Source organism: Macaca nemestrina, chromosome 7, assembly GCF_043159975.1.
Source record: "Macaca nemestrina isolate mMacNem1 chromosome 7, mMacNem.hap1, whole genome shotgun sequence".
In the NCBI taxonomy this organism is placed as follows: Eukaryota; Metazoa; Chordata; class Mammalia; order Primates; family Cercopithecidae; genus Macaca; species Macaca nemestrina.
Window position 1 is genome coordinate 16,668,882 of NC_092131.1, and position 23,768 is coordinate 16,692,649.

Sequence of the window (23,768 nt, forward strand, 5' to 3'; positions counted from 1 at the left end):
TCTCTGCTGGCCACCTGGGATTAGAAATTCAGCCCTTAAATGAAGACACAGCTGGAAGTTAAAAGCCCCTCAACCAGCTTTCAGCAAACCTCTTTCTAACTGGAATCAGCAGGGCCAGGCGTGGTGGCTCATGCCTGTAATCCCAGCACTTTGGGAGGCTGAGATGGGCAGACCACTTGAGCTCAGGAGTTTGAGACCAGCCTGGGTAACATGGCAGAACCCTGTGTCTACTAAAAATACAACAACAAATTAGCCAGGTAGGGTGGTGCCGGCCTGTAGTCCCAGGTACTCAGGAGGCTGAGGTGGGAGGATTGCTTGAGCCTAGGAGGTGGAGGTTACAGTGAGCCAAGATTGCATCACTGCACTCCAGCCTGGGCAACAGAGTGAGACCTTGTCTCAAAAAATAAAATAAAATAAAATAAACAACTAATTGGAATCAGCAGGTCCCCTAGGGGATCTCACCAGCCCTCTCCCATGTGCAGAAGGCCAGTGGTTCCAAAGCCACAGAAGGGCTATCCTTCCTCTGAGATGCGTTATACAATATACAAGTTGACTGCAAACTGTTGTGAGGCTGTGGCTGTAGGGTCCTGCCCCACTGGGATCCCCAGAGAAGTAATCCTGCCCCTAACACTATCCCTGCTGCCTAGTATACAAATAATCTATTACATGCCCAATCCCAGGGCAATGGCACAAAACGGAGAGATTAGGGACATCATTAAATCCATAGAAGACAAGCTGGGTGGTCCATGCCTATAGTCCCAGCACTTTGGGAGGCTGAGGCGGGAAGATCACTTGAGCCCAGGAGTCCAAGACCAACCTGGGCAACACAGTGAGACACCGCCCACCCATCTCTAAATAATAATAATAAACTACATAAATAACATTTTTTAAATGGTGGCAGTTGCCTACCTAGAAACCATTCTCTCTTTTTTTCTTACCTAACTCCATCTGCTTCTGGCTGGCAACATGCCCAGCAAACAAACTCAACGAACTTCCTCACATGTTTAAAGTTTAGAACAACAAGAAAAAGCCAAAAACAACTGGGCGTGGTGGCTTACACCTGTAAATCCCAGCACTTTGGGAGGCTGAGATGGGTGGATCACCTGAGGTCAGGAGTTCGAGAGACCAGCCTGGCCAACATGGTGAAACCCTGTCTCTACTAGAAATACAAAAATTAGCTGGGTGGGGTGGCACGTGCCTATAGTCCTAGCTACTCAGGAGGCTGAGGCAGGAGAATCATTTGAACCTGGGAAGTGGAGGTTGCAGTGAACTGAGATTGTACCACCACACTCCAGCCTGGGCGACAAAGTGAGACTCCATCTCAAAAAAAAAAAAAAATGAAAAAGCCACAAAGAAGAACGCAAGGCTGGGGCCGGGCGCGGTGGCTCAAGCCTGTAATCCTAGCACTTTGGGAGGCCAAGACGGGCGGATCACGAGGTTAGGAGATTGAGACCATCCTGGCTAACACGGTGAAACCCCGTCTCTACTAAAAATACAAAAAATTAGCCGGGCATGGTGGCGGGCGCCTGTAGTCCCAGCTACACGGGAGGCTGAGGCAGGAGAATGGCGTAAACCCGGGAGGCGGAGCTTTCAGGGAGCTGAGATCTGGCCACTGCACTCCAGCCCAGGCGACAGAGCGAGACTCCATCTCAAACAAACAAACAAACAAAAAAAAAAAACCAAAAAAACAAAAAAAAGAAAGCAAGGCTGGGCACAGTGGCCCACGCCTGTAAACCCAGCACTTTGGGAGGCCAAGAGTTCAAGACCAGCCTGGCCAACATGGTGAAATCCCATCTCTACTAAAAATACAAAAATGAGCCGGGTGTGGTGGTGCGTGCCTGTAATCCCAGCTACTCAGGAGACTGAGACAGGAGAATCACTTGAACCCAGGAGGCAGAGGTTGCAGTGAGCCGAGATCACGCTATTGCACTCCAGCCTGGGCAATAGAGTGAGACACTGTCTCAAAAAAAAAAAAAAAAAAAAAAAAATCACTCATAATAGCACTACCTAGAGACCATCAATGTCAGTATTTTGGTGTATTTAATTTTAGTCCTTTTGAGATTTATATGCAGTACCAACATTTAAAAAATCATGCTGTGGAGACATTTTGCATCCTGCCTTTTTCACTGAAAATTATGTCAGTGGTCAGTTTCTCCAGGTGCAAATGCATTGTTTCTTACCTGGGTCTATGCCGATCACAGACTCTAGCTCTCTGATCTTCTGAGAAGCGGACACTGACGCGATGCTGTAGTGCAGAGGATCTTGGGAAATGTGATGGACCTCTGGAATTCTCTCTGGGGTGAGACAACCAGCTGCAGCCTTTGTATCCTTCAGGTCAGTCATAACCGTGCAGCCTGGGATGCTGGCAAAAGCCAGTGGGGTCTCTAAAACACACAACAGGAGGATCTGAGCCCAGCCACTTCAGCAAGTCCAGCCTACCCTCATCTAGCCCACTGCTGATAGGCAAGATGGCGCCTGGTCATCAGGTCAGCCTAAGCACTCCCTATACCACCTGTTGGCGCCAAGGTCAGAATGAGCTGGTTGATGGCTACATCGAGCTCCATTTACACAGCTGCCTCTAATCTCTAGGAAAGTAAAGATGAGTTGAGTATGGGTTGAAAAGAAGTGAGAGACAGCCACAGCTGTGCTAGAGCTCTAGGCAATTCCATCAATTTAACCCATGGCGATCAGGAAGTATTTACTGGATTCTTAAAACTCATGACGCCATCTTGCTTTGCTTTCCAGCAAATGTTAGATTTGGAACCCCCTGTGAGCATCGTTTCTATTTTTCCTTACGGCACTTACATTTTGCTTTCGTTTGTGTTAATTTTATGCTTTAAAGACTCTTCCTTGTTAGATTTCAGGCAATGTGAAACACTACAGCATAGTTATTAAGAAGTGGTTTTAGCATTGTGAACATACTTGAATTTGGGATGTGACTTTATTGACTTTATTTTTTTATTTTATTTTATTTTTTTTTGAGACAGAGTCTTGCTGTGTCACCCAGGCTGGAGTGCAGTGGTACAATCTCGGCTCACTGCAACCTCCACCTCCTGGGTTCAAGTGATTATCCCGCCCCAGCCTCCTGAGTGGCTGGGATTACAGGCACCTGCTACCATGCCCGACTAATTTTTGTACTAATTTTGGTAGAGACGGGGTTTCACCATGTTATCCAGGCTGGTCTCAAACTCCTCACCTCAGGTGATCCACCCACCTTGGCCTCCCAAAATGCTGGGATTACAGGCATGAGCCACCACGACTGGCCCGACTTTATTCTTTAAACCTGTTTCTTTGACTGTAAAGCAATGATAACGCCTCATATGGCTGTTTTCAGAAAGAAACTGGAAAATGTACGTAAAAGTGTTTAGCAGGCCAGGTGCTAAAAAAAAAAAAAAAAGTGTTTAGCACACTCATGTGGTTTAAAAAAGTAAAAAAAAAATAAGTTTTTTAAAAGTGTTCAGCAAAGTGCTTGTTTCAGAGTAAGCCCTCAATAAATGATGGTTTGCATAATTGAACAAGCACCATATATATATATATATCCATATATATGTATCCACTGTGTGTGTGTGTGTGTGTATATATATATATCCACCATATATATATACACACACTTTTTTTTTTTTTTTTGGAGACAGAGCCTTGCTCTATCACTTAGGTTGGAGTGCAGTGGTGCAATCTTGGCTCACTGCAACCTCTGCCTCCCGGGTTCAAGCAATTCTCCTGTCTCAGCCTCCTGAGTAGCTGGGATGATAGGCGTGTGCCACTATGCCTGGATAATTTTTGTATTTTTAGTAGAGACAGGGTTTTGCCATGTTGGGTTGGCTGGTCTCGAACTCCTGACCTCAGGTGATCCTCCTGTCTCAGCCTCCCAGAGTGCTGGGATTACAGACGTGAGCCACTGCGCCCAGCCTCATATATAAATTTTTGAAAGAGACAAGGCTCTTTCTCTGTTGCCCAGGCTGGAGTACAGTGGTGCAACAAAGCTCACTGCAGCCTCAAACTCCTGGGCTCAAGCAAGCCTCCTGCCTCAGCCTACCATAGTGCTGGGATTACAGGCATGAGCCATGGAGCCTGGCCTGAATCACACAGTATCTTACTCATTCTTAGTTTCTTGTGCCTGGCTCATTAAGTGCTTAATACCATACTATTTACCTCTTCTGCCTTCCTCAGTGTCATTATCATCCTTGAGTACTCATGTCCACTCAGCTGTATGCTCCTGGAGAAGAGCGACCATTGCTCATGCATCTCAGGATCCCAGAGTGCCTTGCACATAATAGGTGTTCAACAAATGCACATGTGAATTGAGTAAATACTGGATTTCACAGAAACAATAAAGTTTCTTTTCTTTTCTTTTCTTTTTTTTTGAGACAGAGTCTCACTCTGTCACCCAGGCTGGAGTGCAGTGGCGCGATCTCAGCTCACTGCAAACCTCTGCCTCCAGGGTTCCGGCAATTCTCTTGTGTCAGCCTCCCAAGTAGCTGGGATTATAGGTGTGTGCCACCACGTCTGGCTAATTTTTATATTTTTAGTAGAGACAAGGTTTCACCATGTTGGCCAAGCTGGTCTTGAACTCCTGACCTCAAGTGATCCAATCACCTCAGCCTCCCAAAGTGCTGGGATTATAGGCATGAGCCACCATGCCTGGCTTAAAGTTTCATATTTAATAGAAAGCCAGAGTCAGCCAGCACTTCAAAATAAAAATCTGATAGATACATAACTTTTCGATTTGACGTGTAAGGGAAAGAAGTCATGAATCTGAAGAATGTAATCATCGCTTGTCTGTGTTTTGAACGGCACCTAAAACTGGTCACTCCAAAGCCAGCTACACGTCAGAACAGTCAGCTCAGAACATGACACAGTTTTGTCCCCATCAGTTGTGAGGTCTGCAGCAAATAATATATTGCTAATCGAAGTTTAAATATTGAAGTTCAAGGTAGGCATGGTGGCTCATGACTATAATCCCAGCACTTTGGGAGGCTGAGGTGGGAGGATCGCTTGAGCCCAGGAGTTCAAGACCAGCCTGGGCAACACAGTGAGACTCCATCTCTATGGTGCATGCCTGATGCCTATAGTCCCAGCTACTCCAGAGGCTAAGGTGGGAGGATCGCTTGAGTCTAGGAGGTCAAGGCTACAGTGCGCTGTGATCGTGCCACTGCATTCAGCCTGGGTGACAGAGTGAGACCTTGTCTCAAAAAAAAAAGGAAGTTTGAGAATGATTCAAGGTTTTCAAGGTTGTCCTTGTCTGATGTCATTTGTTCTCATCTATGATCAACTGTGCTATTGCTGTCAGAATTAAAGGGCTGGAACATGCTGGGGTGCCCATGGCAGTGAGATCTCCTCTGCAGGGCACCTGCCAAGGCTGATGGTGGGAAAGTGGTGAGGCCAGTGGGCTGGCGGACGTTTACTAAACGTGAGTGTATGTGTCTACACACTGCCCACACACACACTCAGAAAAGACCATGAGCGCCCAGAGGACTCCATCCTGTCTCACGGAGCACTGTAGTCCCGAGGCCTGGGTGCATGCCTGGCACACAGCACGTTCTCAACACATGTACTTAAATAAACGAACGAATGGAATCCTGTAGATCTTGGCAGCCATGCCTCTTCACCACATTAGGGATGATCTTTCCCTCGCATGAGGCCATTCTGATAGCTGAACTCTCATGAATGCTTTCAAAATAAATTAAAATAACACTAGATTCTATGCTTACAGTGCAAGTGTGGCTGGCCTGGCCAGAATTTTCCAGTGTCCATGACCATGGTCTGCAATGGCTGTTATTTTTCATGTTTCTGTCCCCTTCCTATAGTACTGTGAGCTAGGGAGGGCGCCCTCGTGTGTCTCTTCATTGTAATATCACCTAGGCTTTGGAAAAAATGTACTCCTGCAGGCCTTGTTTATAATCACCTTGCAAATACCATGGGAAATTACTTGTTTAGTTACATTTCTTGGCTTCACCTTTGTTTTCAAGGCCCCATCAATCTCCAAAATGTCTCAAAAAGCCAAGCTAAAGGTTAGTTTTCCTGCTAGAATGGGCTGGGATGCTTCGGCAGATAAAAATATATGTTTAATTAAAATGGCTGAAGTAGTGGCTCCTGCCTGTTATCCCTATGACTCAGGAGGCTGGGGCAGGAGAATCATTTGAGCCCAGGACTTTGAGACCAGCCTGGACATTGTAGCAAGATCCCATCTCTACAAAAAAATTCTAAAAATTGGTTTGGTATGATGGTGTATGCCTGTAGTCTCAGCTACCTGGGAGGCTGAGATGGGAGGATCACTTGACAGTCTCAATGCAGAGGTTTGAGGCTGCAGTGAGCTATGATGATGCCACTGAACTCAAGCCTGGGCAATACAGTGAGGCCCTGTGAAAGAAAGAAAAGAAAAGAAAAGGAGAGAGAGAGAGAGAAAGAAGAAAGAGGAAGGAAAGGAAGGAAGGAAGGAAGGAAGGAAGGAAAGAAGGAAGGAAGGAAATACATTTAATCAAAACATATTTAAGGCTGGATGCGGTGGTTCATGCCTGTAATCCAAGCACTTTGGGAGGCCAAGGTGGGAGGATCACTTGAGGCCAGGAGTTTGAGACCAGCGTGGCCAACATGGCAAAACTTCGTCTCTACTAAAAATACAAAAATTAGCCAGGTGTGGTGGCAAGCACCTGTAATTCCAGCTACTTGGGAGGCTGAGGCATGCCTCCCTCGCTTAAGCCCAGGAGACGGAGGTTGCAGTGAGCCGAGATCATGCCACTGCACTGCAGCCTGGGTGACAGAGTGAGACTGTGTCTCAACAAGACCAAAAAACCGACGACGACAAAAAAATTGAGTTGTAAGACAAAGTGCTCCAGCCCTGGGATTAAAAGAAGGAAACCAGGCCAGGCATGATGACTCACACCTGTAATCCCAGCACTGTGGGAGGCCAAGGTGGGCGGATCACGAGGTCAGGAGATCGAAATCATCCTGGCCAACATGGTGAAACCCTGTCTCCTATAAAAATACAAAAATTAGCTAGGCATGGTGGCACATGCCTGTAATCCCAGCTACTGAGGAGGCTGAGACTGAAGAATCGCTTGAACCAGGGAGTTGGAGGTTGCAGTGAGCCGAGATTGCACCACAGCACTCTAGCCTGGCAACAGAGTGAGACTCTGTCTTAATAAATAAATAAATAAATAAATAAATAAATAAATAAATAAAAGAAGGAATCCAGAGAGAGAATCACTGCAGCTATAGGCCTCTGTTTTGTGTTTTGTTTTTTTTTGTGTGTTTTTTTTTTTTGAGACGGAGTCTCACGCTGTTGCCCAGGCTGGAGTGCAGTGGCGCGATCTCGGCTCACTGCAAGCTCCGCCTCCCGGGTTCCCGCCATTCTCCTGCCTCAGCCTCCTGAGTAGCTGGGACTACAGGCGCCCGCCACCGCGCCCGGCTAATTTTTTGTATTTTTAGTAGAGACGGGGTTTCACTGTGGTCTCGATCTCCTGACCTTGTGATCCGCCTGCCTCGGCCTCCCAAAGTGCTGGGATTACAGGCTTGAGCCACCGCGCCCGGCCTTGTGTTTTGTTTTATGGCTTTATTTTTAAATCATTGTACTGCGAGAATATGCTTTCAAGAACTAGACCCCACTGGGCTCCATCCTAGGGCAGAGCGATTGCCCCAGTATCCCCCAACATACCACAGCTGCTGAGAGCTCCGAGACTGGTCAGTGGAGAAGGCCAGAACACTGGAACCTCCCCTGGGGAACACACCACGGCATCCCCGTAGGCAGGTTTGGAAAGCTCTTTGATTCCCAACAGTTCTGCAGATGGAAAAGGAAAATGTAATTCCCTCAGCAGGCAGCATCCAATTAGAACTGGTTGAGTAGTTTATGGTTCTTTCTCTAAAACAGAAACTCAAATTGCAAGATTATTGTAAATGGTATTTGAGGAAGAGGTGAAGGAGAATAGGGATTGAGGCTTTGACAACTCGGGGTTCTCCATAATTTACAGTCCATGTGGAGTGCTGGTTTCAGAACACAGAATTTCAAACTTCACGGATGATTACTGGAAGGATCCTTGGGTGCGTTGAGCCTAGTACTCTCATTGTGCATGCAGGCTGCTACCAAAGCCAGCCTTGGGGGGTTGACCTTGGTCCAGGCTGGGTCACATCTCATGCACCTAACCTCAGCTGCTTGACTACCAGCAGCAACCTAATCCTGAAGACAGCAAAGATGGAGGTGCTGGGCCCAATCCATCCCCACTAATGATAAAACTCCTCAGCAGACACCATCCTGGTGGGCGGCTCTGCAATCACCCTCATGTGATGAAGCTAGCAAGTGCTGACTGCGTTTTCACAAAAGGGTGGGTTCTGTCTAATGTTGTTGGTTATGCAGCTGAGCAAGTTCAGGTATACCAAACTTGGACCCTCATCCAAGGCCCAGTCTCAAACTCTCATCAGGCCCTCTAAGAGGCCTGCACAGCTTCTTGATATTGGCTCTTCATGTTGGATCTATTCACTCACTGTCAGATTGAGTTAATATGCTGGGGATCAATGGATTTCAGCTCAAATTAACATTTGGAACAAAGCCATCTCCTACCCAAATATACCAATGAATAGCAGCCCAGATTAGACGTTGCTTCGAGCTCAAATCTCTGGATAAAGAGCCCTGCTGCCACCCTTGGCTTCCCCCAACCCCAGATTCACTGGAAGTTCATAGGAGCTTTACATTTATCAAAGATCTCCCCAGTGGGTGAGTGTGTAGAGAAAAAAAAAACTCTATTTAAATGGTGTGTTTCCTCTGCTCTCACACCACAATAACAGTCACCAACACAGAAAACTCCTGTGATCAAATTTGTGGGGGTTTCTCCCCACCATCAAGCAGGAGGCACCAGCTGGGTTCCCTCCAATTCCATTCCACCTGGAGATAGCATCAGAACCCACGGGTTGAGGGCTCAGTCCCCAAGGCCACCCCCCTACAGACACCAGTTGCAAGTCTGGTACTGCAGAACTTCTGACCAACTGGCCTCCAGTTTGATTAACCCTCTTTGGGTTTGATGAAACCCAAACTCTTTGAGTTTGATTAATTTGCTGGAGCAGCTCGCAGACCTTGAGGAAACATTTACTTATGTTTACCAGTTTGTTATTAAGGACATTGCAGGCAGGGTGCGGTGGCCCATACCTGTAGTCCCAGCACTTTGGGAGGCCAAGATGGGCAGACCACTTGAGGCCAGGAGTTCAAGACCAGCCTGGCCAAGATGGCGAAACCCCATCTCTACTAAAAGTATAAAAATTAGCCAGACGTGGTAGTGGGCGCCTGTAATCCCAGCTACCTGGGAGGCTGAAGCAGGAGAATCACTTGAACCCAGGAGACGGAGGTTGCAGTAAGCTGAGATTGTAACACTGAACTCCAGCCTGGGCGACAGAGGGAAACTGTGTCTCAACAATAAATAAAATAAAATAAAAGGATATTGCAAAGGATACAGATAAAGAGATGCCCAGGGCGAGGTGTAGGGGAAGGAGTGTGGAGCTTCCGTGCCCTCCCTGGGCACCACCCTCTAGGAACCTACATGTGTTCAGCTATGTAGAAGCTCGCTGAAGCCTATCCTCTTGGGGTTTTACGGAGGCTTCATTACATGAGCATGATTGATTAAACCATCAGCTGTGGGTAATCAGCTTAACCTTCAGCCCCTCTTTCCTCCCTGGAGGTTGGGGGGAGGGGTGGAGCTGAAAGTCCCAACCCTCTAATCCTACCTTAGTCTTTCTGGTGACCAGCCCCACCCTGAACCTATCAGACAAAATATAGCATTTTGGAAGTTCCAAGAATTTTAGGAGCTATGAGCCAGGAATTGTGGACAAAACCCAATATATATTCATTATATATATATATATATATATATATTTTTTTTTTCCTATATATATTAAGCCTCCGTAAAAACCCAAGAGGATATGATATATGTAAACTTACACCACAGTGAGACTGGCTATTCTGCCAAGGGTGGCACCTTTAAACCTGAGGGGCATCTGTAAGCCCAGCCCCGAGACAGCTGCCGGAGCCTTTGAGCCTTGTTCAGGGCTTTGCCCCTGGAGACCCCTGGTAAAAAGAAAGACAAGCCGTGGGAGCTCAGGAGCATGGCAAGCTCTTGTCTGCTCCTCAGGCCCAACTCCAAGAGAGGCTGTCAGGATCATGGGCAGGAGCGAGAGACACTGACCTGGGTCCCCGATGTGAACAGGTTGCCCCTGCTCACCCCCTAGGGAGCAGCAGGCCCGCACCAGCCTTTCCAGCTTGTCCTTGGGAATGGGCCTCATTGTGACCACCAGAGGGCAGCAGAAGCCAGCATGGGTAACACAAGGCACTGTTGTCTGACCAAAAAAAAAAAAAAAAAAAAAAAAAAAAAATCAAGTGAAAATGTTAAAAAATGGAATTAGCACAGATCCAAGCTCTGAGCACCAAGAGTTCAAGGCAGCTAAATGAAGGAGGAGTAGCTGTTATAGAAATTAGCTTCTATTTTTATGTGACATAGAGAGGGGGAGTTTGCTGCTAATTACTGGTTTAAAATAGGGAATCTTAACTTTTTGTGTGCCACGGACCCCTTTGGTAGACTAGAACAGCTGTGGACCCCTGGTCAAAGTAATGCTTTTAACTGTATACAAGAAAATGCACAGGATTCCAAAGGAAACCAATTATCCTGCAAGCACAGTTATCAAGTAATAGAAAAATGTGGCCAGGCACGGTGGCTCACAGCTGTAATCCCAGCACTTGGGAGGCCGAGGTGGGCAGATCACGAGGTCAGGAGTTCGAGACCAGCCTGGCCAGCATGGTGAAACCCCGTCTCTACCAAAAACACAAAAGTTCGCTAGGCATAGTGGCATGCATCTGTAGTCCCAGCTACTCAGGAGGCTGAGGCAGGAGAATTGCTTGAACCCAGGAGGCAGAGGTTGCAGTGAGTCGAGATCACACCACTGCACTCCAGCCTGGGTGACAGAGCAAGACTCCATCTCAAAGAAAAAAAAAAAAGGAAAAATGTGAGACAATATGCATGCTTCCTCAGTAGCAGCCTAAGAAACAAGATGCCAGTTCGACTATCATTGTAACTTTGAAGTAGTGATCAGCATATAGGCTATTTTTGAGACATCAGGAAGAACTCTAATGTGATATGAAGATATCTGATTTCCGTTGCCAGCCATGAAGTCACAGGGTCTGCTGATACGACAGCCGTTTGCTGCCTACATTCATAATTGAAGGAAATGCTAAATGTGGGTTGAGGTTATGAAAATAAAAATGAGGCTGGGCACAGTGGTCCGTGTCTGTAATACCAGCACTTTGGGAGGCCAAGAAGGTTGGATCGCTTGAGCCCAGAAGTTCAAGACCAGCCTGGACAATACAGCGAAACCCCATCTCTACCAAAAAAACAAACAAACAAACAGAAAAAAACCCCATAAATTAATTGGGTATGCTGGCGCATGCCTGTAGTCCCAGCTATTCAGGAGGCTGAAATGGGAGGATCTCTTGAGCCCAGGAGGTTGAGGCTGCATTGAGCTGTGATTGTGTCACTGTTCCACTCCAGCCTGAGCAACTGAGCAAGGACTGTCAAAAATAAAATAAAATAAAGAAGGGAGAGAGAGAGGGAGGGAGGGAGGGAGGGAGGGAGGGAGAGAGGGAAAAGAAAAACGTACTTTTTTTTCTATCCAATATCATGGAGGCTCTGAATTTCTCCAGGGACTGCAAGGGTCGTGGACCACAGGTAAACAGCCTCTGGTGAATCAGGGGCAGAGGGAGGCAACGGAGAACATCACAGTAGGAGCTGATGTCCACTCTGCCTTCTGAATCCACACCAGCGACAAGCCTGTCCCCAGACCCCAGGGAGCATGGCCTGGTTCCTCCTGCCTTAACAGATGTTGCCTGCTTTGATCGGTGTGACTTTCATTGGTGTTTCGCTCCCCTACCCCACCTTCTGAATGGTTTCTGGTGCCTGCAATAGAGCTTATGAAAGATTTAGGACATGGCCAGGACTGTAATCCACTGTGAAGTCTTGGCCACCACCTAAAGAGCTTGCTATCACCACCCTGGCGGCAGCAGGATGGAACCTCAGGGTGCCTGCCAGCAGTGTCTGCATAATAGCACCCAGGAGAGGGGACGTGCTGGAGCCACTGGTAGACCCAGGCAGTGCTCCCCAAGGCTGAGACACATTCTGTCTGGGGGTGGCCAGTGGAATCCCAGATGGCTGCCTGGCCATCTCTCCCTGGAGCCCACGGGCAGAGGGGTCGATATTAGACTGAAAGTTATTTGATAAGCATCGGGGTCAGTGAGGCCGTGTTGAGCACTTACTATGGGCACTTACTTGTACCTTTGTAGGCAACAAATAGCTTCCATATCAGCAGACCCTGTGACTGCAAAGCATCATTTAGTTGTCACATCTCTGCTATTGACATTGTACAGATGGGAGCCAGGAGTTCCGGGTTCCCATCGAGCTTTGGGGCTTGGGCAAGTCCTTTTCTCTCTTTAGACCTCGGTTTCCTCATCTAAAATGAGAATCTGCATGTGGAGCCATGGCGCCCTCTCAGCTCCCACCTCCTACAAAGAGCGGTGTGTTCCAGAGCCAGAGCCTGCCGTGGGTGCCCGCCAGCCGCTGGGGTCCCATCCCCACCCTTCCCTAGCTTCAAGAGAACCGCTCGGGCACACACTTCACCCATGAGGGCAGCACAGACTATGGGTAGCTTTGTTTCTGATCAGAGGCAGCTGGGGCCTCTCTGGCAGGAGCCCAAACCAAGACATTTTAATAAATGTCCCAGAGTCCAAGACAAAATCTCTGATCCAAGTCCTCCATAAATAAAGAAACCTGGAGCCTGGCTGTTTATGCTGGCTGACCACCGCTGGAGCACAGCGAACTCTCAGACTTCACCAACAGATGTCCAGGAAGGGTCTGTGGAACCAGGGAATCGAGTGCACTCACCTTGACAAGTAAGGGCTGGAAGAGGCACAGCAGGCACGTCCCAGAGAGGCTGGCTGTGCTGTGTTTGTGACTGCCAGAGGCAACCTCCGGCCAGGAACATGACCCGGCTTTCTGGACAGAGACCTAACCCAGGAGGAACTGCCTGGCCGAGGCTCTGCCACAAATCCCTGGGTATTGACAGAGCCAGGCTCATTCCCCGTGGCTGAGGCTCACCCGAGCCAGGGAGGATTCATAAAAATCTTGCTGAGGTGCCTGAAGTTAAAGGAGCCAGAGAAATCCCAAGCGGGTTTGGTTTACGGCACTGAACCACGAAGAAGGACCACACTGGGTGCTCACGGCGGTCCCAGAGGTGCGTGGGACCAAAGCTGGCTCAAAGAGATCGATCATTTCTCCTGGGCTGCACAGCTAGAAAGTGGCTGAGCTGGGGCTGGAGCTTAGGTTTTCTACCTCCCGTGCCCGTGTTCTCTCTGCCCCAGGAAGATGTAAGTTGATCTGCATTTTCAGGCCATTCTGCCCTTGTGGGTTGTGGGCTGTGTCCCTACCTTGTATGCAGCCGCCTGGCTGTGACCTGCTGGGTCTCTTCTGGGGAGCCCTGCTTTCTCCAAGGCCTCCTCCAGGGAGAAGCTGCAGCCCAAGAGGAAGGCCACCATGTCCTTCAGCTGCTCTGAGTACCGCTCCAGCGAAGCCAGGCTGCCGGTGCAGGCACCGAACTCGTATTTCCAGAACTGGGGACGGTCCATCCTGTAGACACAAGGGGAAAGCTGGCAGGGCCCCAGACCCTCACTGTGGCCCCTGATACTACACTATAGAAGGACGGTGGAGAGAGAAGAGGATGTCTAGTGCTGAAATTTCCAGCCCTGGCACCTGGGTAGGGAGCATAGTTTTCAGCAGGGGGCCTTGTTGGCATCCTTCAAATGTCCTCAGATCAGAAACGATTAAATCAGCATGTATAGAGCACACCCCCACCTCCCACCCAGTGTGTCTCCTATACCCGCAATCCAAGACAAGCCAAACCACCAAGAAAAGCAAATGGTGGCCGGGAACAGTGGCTCATGCCTGTAATCCCAGCACTTTGGGAGTCCGAGGCGGGAAGGTCACTTGAGCTCTGGAGTTCAAGACGAGACTGGGCAACATGGTGAAACCCCGTCTATACTAAAAGTACAAAAATTAGCCAGGCACGGTGGCACACAGCTGCACATCCCAGCTACTCAGGAGGCTGAGGCAGGAGAATCGCTTGAAACTGGGAGGTGGAGGTTGCAGTAAGCCGAGATCGCGCCACTGCACTCCAACCTGGGCAACAGAGTGAGACTGTCTCAAAAAAAAAAGAAGAAGAAAAGTAAATGGTGCCCTCTCTGCTATGGAGATAGGGCCAGTAGCCCAAGGGAACAGAGAACATGTGTCTTGGGGAACGTCTCAGTGCCAGCAGTGGGTGACGCCTTTCTCTTCCCTTAGAGGAAACTCTTCTGTAGGGCTCAAAGCCTTCTTTGGTTACAAGCTTATTCTTTACTCACTCCAAACTCTTTTACTGAGCCATGCCTCCATGTCAGGCACATGCTAGGTGATGGGGCTAGAGTAATGGAGGACACCATCCCAGTCTTTTTTTTTTTAATGTTTTTTTGATTTTTTGAGATGGAGTCTCGCTCTGTAGCCCAGCCTGGAGTGCAATGGCGTGATCTTGGCTCACTGCAACCTCCGCCTCCCAGGTTCAAGTGATTCTCCCACCTCAGCCTCCCGAGTAGCTGAGATTATAGGCCCGCGCCACCATGCCTGGCTCATTTTTGTATTTTTAGTAGAGACAGGGTTTCACCATGTTGGCCATGCTGGTCTCGAATTCCTCATCTCAGGTGATCTGCCCTCCTTGGCCTTCCAAAGTGCTGGGATTAGAGGCGTGAGCCACCGTGCCTGGCCCATCCCAGTGTTTAAAGAGCTCATAATCCTACATTGATAGGTGAGACTTCATTGAAAACAGATACTGGCAATACACAGCAGTGAATGTCAACAGTCTGGGTAGCGTGACACAGAGAAGGGGGAAATCAATTCTCTTCCACAAAGGAGTTAGGTGCTGGGTCTTGAGGCATGAATAGGAGTTTGCTAGTTGGGCAAGGAAGAAGGCACACCCAGGCAGAGGAAGCGGCACGTGGAAGCCCACTGGGCGATCTGCTCTAGGAGTCTCCAAGCTGGCAGCACAGGAGGCACCAGGGAAAAATGTAAAGGCACAATCGTGGACCCAGATGGGGTCTCCAAAGGACCTTCCCATCCTAAAATGATCATGACAGAAAGTTCCTGGGGAGCTTTCTGTCTCGGGAGCTGGTTGGGGATGACTGGAGTGTCAGGGGTCAGGGGAGAAACTGAGCTGGGACCAGGTCACCATGGATCTTGAGATCAGGCTGAGGTCCAAGCCATAAGAAGATGCTGACGAATTTTATTTTATTTTATATATATATATATATATATATATATATATATATATATATATATATATATATTTTTTTTTTTTTTTTTTTTTTTTTTTTTTGAGACAGGATCTTGAGCTGTTGCCCAGGCTGGAGTGCAGTGACATGATCTCAGCTCACTGCAACCTCAACCTCCTGGTCTCAAGCAATCCTCCTCAGCCTCCCGAGTAGCTGGGACCACAGGTGTGCACCGCTATGCCCGGTTAATTTTTTTAAAAAATTTTGGGCCGGGTGCGGTGGCTCAAGGCTGTAATCCCAGCACTTTGGGAGGCCGAGACGCACGGATCATGAGGTCAGGAGATCGAGACCATCCTGGCTAACACGGTGAAACCCCGTCTCTACTAAAAAATACAAAAAACTAGCCGGGCGAGGTGGCGGGCGCCTGTAGTCCCAGCTACTCGGGAGGTTGAGGCAGGAGAATGGCGTGAACCCGGGAGGCGGAGCTTGCAGTGAGCTGAGATCCGGTCACTGCACTCCAGCCTGGGCGACAGAGCGAGACTCTGTCTCAAAAAATAAATAAATAAATAAATAAAATTTTGTAGAGACCAGGTCTTCCCTATGTTGCCCAGGCTGGTCTCAAACTCCTGGGCTCAAGCCATCCTCCTGCCTCAGCCTCCCAAAGTACTGGGATTATAGGCATGAACCACGGCACCCAGTCTGAAGGGGTTTTAAGAAGAGAGCCACAGATCCGGTTTAGCATTAGAAAAAGTCACTCTGCTAGGAGAGCAGACGATGACAGGGTAGGGGAAAGAAGGATGAGACTCGGGCTAGGCCAGGGAAGATGCCAGTCTGTGCTGGTGCCATACGAAAGGTAGACTTGCGGGAGAGGTACACCGACCCAGAATCAGTGGAGCCATTTGCTAGACAGGTTCTAGTTTAAAAGCCTGGGAGAATAGACACAAAATCTGTCTCTGGGTCCTGGTAATGCAAGTATTTTTTATTTTCTTCCTAATCCTGTGCAGGCGGGTTTCTGGCTTGGGCGATGAAGTGGACAGATGGTGGAGTCAGTGGGATTTCTCCAGGGCTGGACTTTCTCCATGATCCCACAGATCTTAGCCAGCGCAGGGGCCAGGTGATGGGGAAGGGGTCAGAACAGTGGGGAGGGCAGCTCGTTCCTGAGCAACAGTCATGAGTGAGGTTCTGTGCCAGGCACTGTGAAGGTCCCTGAGGTTGGACAGAGAGGTCCCGGATAACAGAGACACCTGGCTACAGCACCTGGACACTCCCAAGCTTTAACTCACAGTAACCCAAGCTTTTTACCTGGTCTCTGAGACAGCACCTTGAGCGGGCAGCATCCACTTTTCTGGCTCACTCTGGCCCAGCAGGGGCAGAGGACCAGTGTTGGCCTGGCAGAATCTTTCAAACGCTGGAGCAAGGGACCTGGGCAGGACCACCAGGCTGGCTGGTCGGAGCTCTGGGTATGGCGGGAGAAGGGGAAAATGTATAGTCAGCTGTTTATTGGCAGACACTTTCTGATTTTTTTTTTTTTTTTTTTGAGGCGGAGTTTCACGCTTGTTGCCCAGGCTGTAGTGCAATGGTACAATCTTGGCTCACTGCAACCTCCACCTCCTGGGTTCAAGCAATTCTCCTGCCTCAGCCCCCTGAGTAGCTGGGAACACAGGCATCTGCCACCACGCCTAGCTCATTGTTTGTATTTTTAGTACAGACTAAAAATACACATAGGATATTTGCTGGCCCATGTTGGGCCAACTGGTCCAAGTTGGCCAGGCTGGTCTTGAACCCCTGACCTCAGGTGATCCACCCGCCTCGGCCTCCCAAAGTGCTGGGATTACAGGCATGAGCCATTGCGCCTGGCCCCTTTCTGATTTTTTTAAAGTGACAAGGTCTTGCTATGTTGCTCAGGCTGGCCTTGAATTCCTGGGCTCAAGTGACCCTCCCGCTTCAGCCTGCCAAGTAGCTGGAAATACAGGTACACATCACCATACCCAACTTCCAATGGAATTCTTTTTTTTCTTTCTTTTTTTTTTTTTTTAGAGACAGAGTCTGGCTTTGTCACCCATGCTGGAGTGCAGTGGCTTAATCTTGGCTCATTGCAAACTCTGCCTCCCGGGTTCAAGTGATTCTCATGCCTCAGCCTCCCAAGTAGCTGGGACCATAGGCATGCACCACTGTGCCCAGCTAATTTTTGTATTTTTAGTAGAGATGGGGTTTCACTACAGTGGCCAGGCTGATCTTAAATGCCTGGGCTCAAGTGATCTGCCTGTCTTGGACTCCCAGAGTGCTGGGCTTACAGGTGTGAGCCACTGCAACAGGCCTAATGTAAATTTTGATTGAAGCATTACCTACACTCAAAAAAGTGTACACCACCCTGCAGGGAAGGACACAGGCCTGGCTGGTTTCGCTACCTGCTAATTGCAGAGCCCCACTCAAAAAAGTGTAGGTAACGCTTCAATCAAACACACACAAACCTACAGCTTGATGAATTGCCATGAAATGAATCCTACTACATGCTGTAGCCTCCTCTGGGGGCAGCCAGCCTTCCTCCGCAATGGAAGTCCTTTGGCTTTGGAGATAAACACACCTGCACTCGAATACTGATCCTGTCTCTGACCAGTTGTGTGACCTTGGGCTGTGGCTTTGCATGTCCTAGCCTCGGCCTCCCCATCTATAAGATGGCAGCAACCATGCCTACCTCCAAGAGACCTCAGGGAGGTAATGTATGTAAGTTATTGAGCACCTCGGTGTTCAGGAAGCAGGGACTAAAGTTACTGTTCAATGAAATCCTGCGTAGATGTTTAAAATTATGGTTACAGAAGAAATATGTAATGATTATGTTAAAAGATGTCTGTGATGTGTCATTAAATACTAGGTAATGAAACAATGTATTGGACAAATTCTCCTTTTTATAAAATCAGTGAGTGAAAGAACTAGAAGGAAAGGGGAGGGAAGAGTGGAAAGGACTGTGTCCTGTAATTTGAGTGCCAGCTCAGCCGCAATACAATAGAACACTGGGTAGACATCTAAGGTTTTTGGCTGTAGTCCCTGATGCCCAGACGGCTCTTCTGGACTCACCCAGGGCCTGGGGGAACTCAGCGCCCTGCAGGGAGGGACACAGGCCTGGCTGGTTTTGCTACCTGCTAATTGCAGAGCCCTACGGCCTTGAGCGAACACAGGCAGTTGCCAGGGAGTGGTTACAGCAGGGCTTGGGTAAGACCCAGTGCTGTGCTGGCTTCAGGTCTGGCCCAGCACACTCACAGTGGTGGTGGCTACAGGGGTGCTTGTGTCACTCCACCCCCAGCTTTAGGTGGCTCAAAACAGAGAGAGAGAGACTCTGGGAGAAAGTAAGGGAAGAGAACAAGAGTCTCTGCCTGGTAAACCAGAGAATCCTCCTAGATCTTGTCCAAGACCATCAAAGCCATACCTGTACTGAGGCTGCAAGAATGACAGCGTTACTGGGCTTCAGGTGCCCCCTAAAGCAGAAACAGCTTAGATCACAACACCCAAATCCTTTCAAATAACTGGAAAGCCTTCCCAAAACAGAGGGCTATAAATAAGCCCAGATAGCGAAGACTACAATAAATACCTAACCCTTGAATGCGCAGACACCAAAGAACATCTACTAGAACTAGAAGGAAGGACATTACAAGTTAATGCCTCAGGTGACAGAGCTGTGCATGTTGGTCATTTGCTTCTCTGTGCTTTTCACAATATTCTAAAATTAAGACCATCCTGAAGAAAAACATAATTATGTTCTATCGGGCTGGGTGTGGTGGCTCACACCTGTAATCCCAGCACTTTGGGAGGCCGAGGTTGGCGGATCACCTGAGGTCAGAAGTTCGAGACCAGCCTGGCCAACATGGTGAAACCCCATCTCTACTAAAAATACAAAAATTAGCCAGGTATGGTGGTGCATGCCTGTAATCCCAACTACTTGGGAGGCTGAGATAGGAGAATTGCTTGCACCTGGGAGATGGAGGCTGCAGTGAGCTGAGATTACGCCACTGCACTCCAGCCTGGGTGACAGAGTGAGAATCCATCTCCAAAAATAATAATAATAATTATGTTCTACTGGAGAAGTACCCTTGAGGACAATTGCCCTGTCAGATTTGCTGTATCAACCCACGTCCCTTTCTCTCCTGCAATAATCTTGTTGGCGAATATTTACTGAGTGCTTTTTATGTGCCGGACTCCCCATGCCAAGTCATCTGCACATGTAATTATATTTTATAGATGAGGGGAACAAGGCTCAGAGAGATGAAGTGACTTTCCCAGGGTCACACAGCTACTGCACGGCACAGCCGGCATTTAAACCTGGGACGGGTGCCCGTGGAGCTCGCCTCACTTCATCACGGAGTGGCCCCTGCTGGGCTTCAGGCACTGGGTTTCCCTAGGAGGGCAGCGCTGTCCTCCATGGGGACTGGGGAGTGAAACAGATGCAACCATCTGTTGGGAATATCCAGGACCGGCTCCTACTCGAATTGCGGTGCCCAGAGCTCATTATCACAGTCGCCACAGTGCCTGCCAATGCTACAAGCAGACTTTCCAAATGAGGAGACACCCCCAGCTGCCGAAAGCCCAAGGAACCTGATGCCGGTCTCAAGCAAGCCCAGCAGGGCTCTGAAAATGATCTGGAGCGAGGTGGGAGGGGATTCAGCTGGCTTAGAGGCCTCCCACTCCCTACTCACCCGCTTCTTACCACCAAAGCCCCTTGTGAGAACAAACTGGATTTTTTTTTTTTTTTTTTGAGATGGAGTCTCCCTCTGTTGCCCAGGCTAGAGGACAGTGATGGGATCTGGGCTTACTGCAACCTCCACCTCCAGTTTTCAAGCGATTCCCCTGCCTTAGCTTCCTGAGTAGCTGGGATTACAGGCGCATGCCACCATGCCCGGCTAATGTTTTTGTATTTTTAGTAGAGATGGGGTTTTGCCATGTTGGGCAGACTGATCTTAAACTCCTGACCTTAGGCAGCCCACCCGCTTCGGCCTCCCAAAGTGCTGGGATTACAGGTGTGAGCTACTACAGCCAGCACAAATTGTATTTTTAATACAATAAATCAGGATGGTATGTGCACAAAGCTTCTTTGTTTCCTTTTTTTTTTTTTTCTTGAGACAGAGTTTCGCTCTTGTTTCCCAGGCTGGAATGCAATGGTGTGACCTCGGCTCACTGCAGCCTCTGCCTCCTGGGTTCAAGTGCTTCTCCTGCCTCAGCTTCCCAAGTAACTGGGACTACAGGCGCATGCCACCATGCTCAGCTAATTTTTGTATTTTTAATAGAGATGGGATTTCTCCACATTGGCCAGGCTGGTCTTGAACTCCTGACCTCAGGTGATCCACCCGCTTTGGCGTCCCAAAGTGTGGGATTACAGGCGTGAGCCATCGCGTCTGGCCCTTTGTTTCCTTTTTAATTAAATGAACTTTGCAGGGTACTATGTTTTGGTTTTGTTCATCTCCATGGCTGGAGATGAACAGAAAAGTCCCCAAGTTGTCCCCATTAGTAACAGACACAGAATAGAAGCCTGCATGGTCTCTTTCTGGAGAGGATGGTGGACTCTGGAGGCCTCACCTTTTTGGAGGATACTTTATGGTCTGGTGATTTGTGCATCCCCCAGGTGCCTTGGGCTCCATGGAAGGCAGTGACACTTTTCTTTGTAGATAAACTGAGTAATTTCTCTGAGTCCTTTTACCTCAAAATCATTTTTTTTTAACTTAATGACAAGAGAGAGGAAAAAACACCCTTTAACATGTCTAATCTGAATGAAAGCCCCCAGAAGACAGCTCCAAGCTGGAGTTTTCCAGCTGTTTGGTAAAATGAGCTTCTCTACTTGAGGAGCATTTCACAGCAGCAGGAACAGCTCAGGTGCCCCTCCCGACAGTCCCACTGGGAAGGTTCTGCTGCTACTTTCATTGTGTAGGTGAGGCTTAGAAAGGTCGCAGTTTGCTAGTAAGGAGTGAAGCTGGGACTCACACTCAGACTTTCTCCCTCCAGGCTCCAAGGCCCTGGCTGATCCGCTCTGTTGCCTCCCCAGAGTCTTAGCAAGCAGTTGTCAACCTGGGGTTAAGCTGGTGTTCGCTGCTCATATATAATGGGTTGTTGTAGACTAATACCTTGGTGGCGCTCTATGTATATATTAGGTAGTGCAAAAGTAATTGCGATTTTTGCCATTTTTTAAAAAATAAAAGTAATGGCAAAAACTGCAATTACTTTTGCACCAATTTATATAAACTCTGCTCCCCAGTATTCACACCCCATTGTAGCCCCTTCCCCATTGACTCTGGCCTTGGCCGTGTGACTTGCTTTGGCCAATGGGACATTAGTAAGTGTGATGCAAGCAGAGGCTTGGTACGAGTTTGGGCATTAGGACTTATTCTCTTGGAATCTGTCTCATGGCGTCCTGAGCTCCCATGTAAAGAAGTTTGGCTATCACTATTGAAGAGGTTTCATGGACAGGAAATGTTCAGCCAGTCTCAGATGTTCCAGCCATCCCACTGGATGCCAGACATGTCAGGAAGAAGCCATCTTGGATGGTCTATCCCCAATAGACACCACATGGAGCAGAAGAGGTGCCCTGCTAAGACCAGCCTTGATTGCAGCATTGTGAGAATTATGGTTTTAAGCCACTAAGTTTAAGAGTGCTTTGTTATTCAGCAGTTAACTCTGTTAGCCCATATATAGCAACAGAGGCCAGGCATGTTAATAAACTAAAGGAAAATCGTCTTGCTCTAGTACTTTAGACAGTGCTGATGGTTTTTCCTTGGGCACTTATACCATAACCAGAAAAGTCTTTTTTAATGTGAAATTTTGCTTGGACTTAGGTCAGTGACAAATTTGGTATCTGTTTTCTCTTGCAGGACCTTTTAGAGCCTTTGGTTTCACTCCCGGAATACAGTAGGGAGATGGGTGCCACCCAGAGAATAAGACCAGTCAAGGGTAGGAAGAATTGGTCTGAATCAAAATCCGATTAAACTACAGTGTAACCTGGGGGCACTTTTCTGGGAAGGGACAACCCTTTTCATCACCTGAGCCCACTGGTGGTTCCCCATATGGGGCTGAGGTGACCAAGCCGAACTGGGTGTCATTAGACCCATCTGATGGGTTTCCACACCTTGAGTCTAATCCAAGGTTCCAGTTTCTTCTGGGAAGTTAAGTAGTGACTGAAGCTAATATTCTGCTCTTACTTTCTGTTTCCTATGCAGAATCTAGAAGTCTCAGGAGTGTGTGGGCCCTACACAGCTGGTATTTCCCAGGAACTTTCTTTTTTTTTTTTTTTTTTTTTTTTAAACTATCTGGCACCACTTACCCCCAGCCATGCTGGATGTATTTCTGATGTTTGGTTTCTTTTGTAGAATCAAACTCCTTAGGGCAGTGGGAAGGCGGGACCTCAGGTGGAGTGTGAAGGGCATTGTGTCACCTTGAATAAGTAGCAGAGAATCTGAGTGAGGGGAGAAAAGGGAACACATTAGAAAGGGTGGCCCCTGAAGGCAGCAGATTCAGCCTCACATAGCATCACATTCCACATCATATCCCACCCTTTCTTGGCTCTGTTCCTGGGCCTGCCTTGCGGTGGGCATTGTTTGGAACCCATTCTCCCCCTTGTCACATCTCAGTTTCTGATGAGAAATTCCTAACGCAAACCTGAATGTCCCCCTTCCTTCCCCTAAGGGCTTTCCATTCCTCCGAAGCTGCAAAGTCTTCTCCAAAAGGCTGGTGCTGGGCTCCTTGGCCAGGAGTCACCGTGGCCTATTATTCTACTTGACTCTGAACTCCCTTCTCTCCCTAGGGCCTCGAAGGCAGGGACACATGTGAGACTTCTTCCACAGGCTCCAGAGCACCTATCACAGCCTATGCACATAGCACGTGCCCCAAATACACACGATTGAATGAACAGACGAATGAGTACCACTGCAGTCGCAAGTGAAAGAAGAGGCTGAGTTTTGTCGACATGTGGCTTCTGTTATTTAGATTTAGGTTTCTAGAAGGTATAGGGACTTTGTGTTTTCTTTTTTTTTTTGAGACAGAGTCTCGTTCTGTCGCCCAGGCTGGAGTGCAGTGGCGCAATCTTGGCTCACTGCAAGTTCCGCCTCCCGGGTTCACGCCATTCTCCTGCCTCAGCCTCCCGAGTAGCTGGGACTACAGGTGCCCTCCACTATGCCCAGCTAATTTTTTGTATATTTAGTAAAGACGGGGTTTCACCGTGTTAGCCAGGATGGTCTCGATCTCCTATACTCGTGATCCACCCGCCTCGGCCTCCCAAAGTGCTGGGATTATAGGCGTGAGCCACTATGCCCGGCTGGGACTTTGTATTTTCTTCTTTATGCTTCCCCAACCCCTCTCTCGGCAGAGTGCCTTATACAATCTTTGGTGAGTAAATAGATGTTGTAGATTTTTAAAAGTAGAATGTGTTTTTTAAATCACAATTTAAAGTTTAAAAATATGATTTTTAAAAAAT

At 48.4% G+C, this 23,768-nt stretch overlaps 1 protein-coding gene across 9 annotated transcripts in view; it reads right to left on the minus strand.

Moving 5' to 3' along the window:
* DGLUCY (D-glutamate cyclase) overlaps window positions 1–23,768 on the minus strand; it is a 164,747-nt gene that overhangs the window by 39,676 nt on the left and 101,303 nt on the right. For 7 of the 9 annotated variants that reach the window (XM_011717242.3, XM_071099720.1, XM_071099721.1 and 4 more), the window contains 6 exons: window positions 22,620–22,751; window positions 16,622–16,775; window positions 13,451–13,649; window positions 10,167–10,317; window positions 7,655–7,777; window positions 2,181–2,384 (listed from right to left, as the gene is read on the minus strand). In XM_011717242.3, the coding sequence (XP_011715544.3) occupies window positions 2,181–2,384; window positions 7,655–7,777; window positions 10,167–10,317; window positions 13,451–13,649; window positions 16,622–16,775; window positions 22,620–22,751 (963 nt within the window). Of the gene's footprint in view, window positions 1–2,180; window positions 2,385–7,654; window positions 7,778–9,959; window positions 10,049–10,162; window positions 10,318–13,450; window positions 13,650–16,621; window positions 16,776–22,619; window positions 22,752–23,768 lie in introns of all 9 variants that reach the window. The other 2 variants (XM_011717246.3, XM_071099722.1) reach the window with 2 other exon arrangements.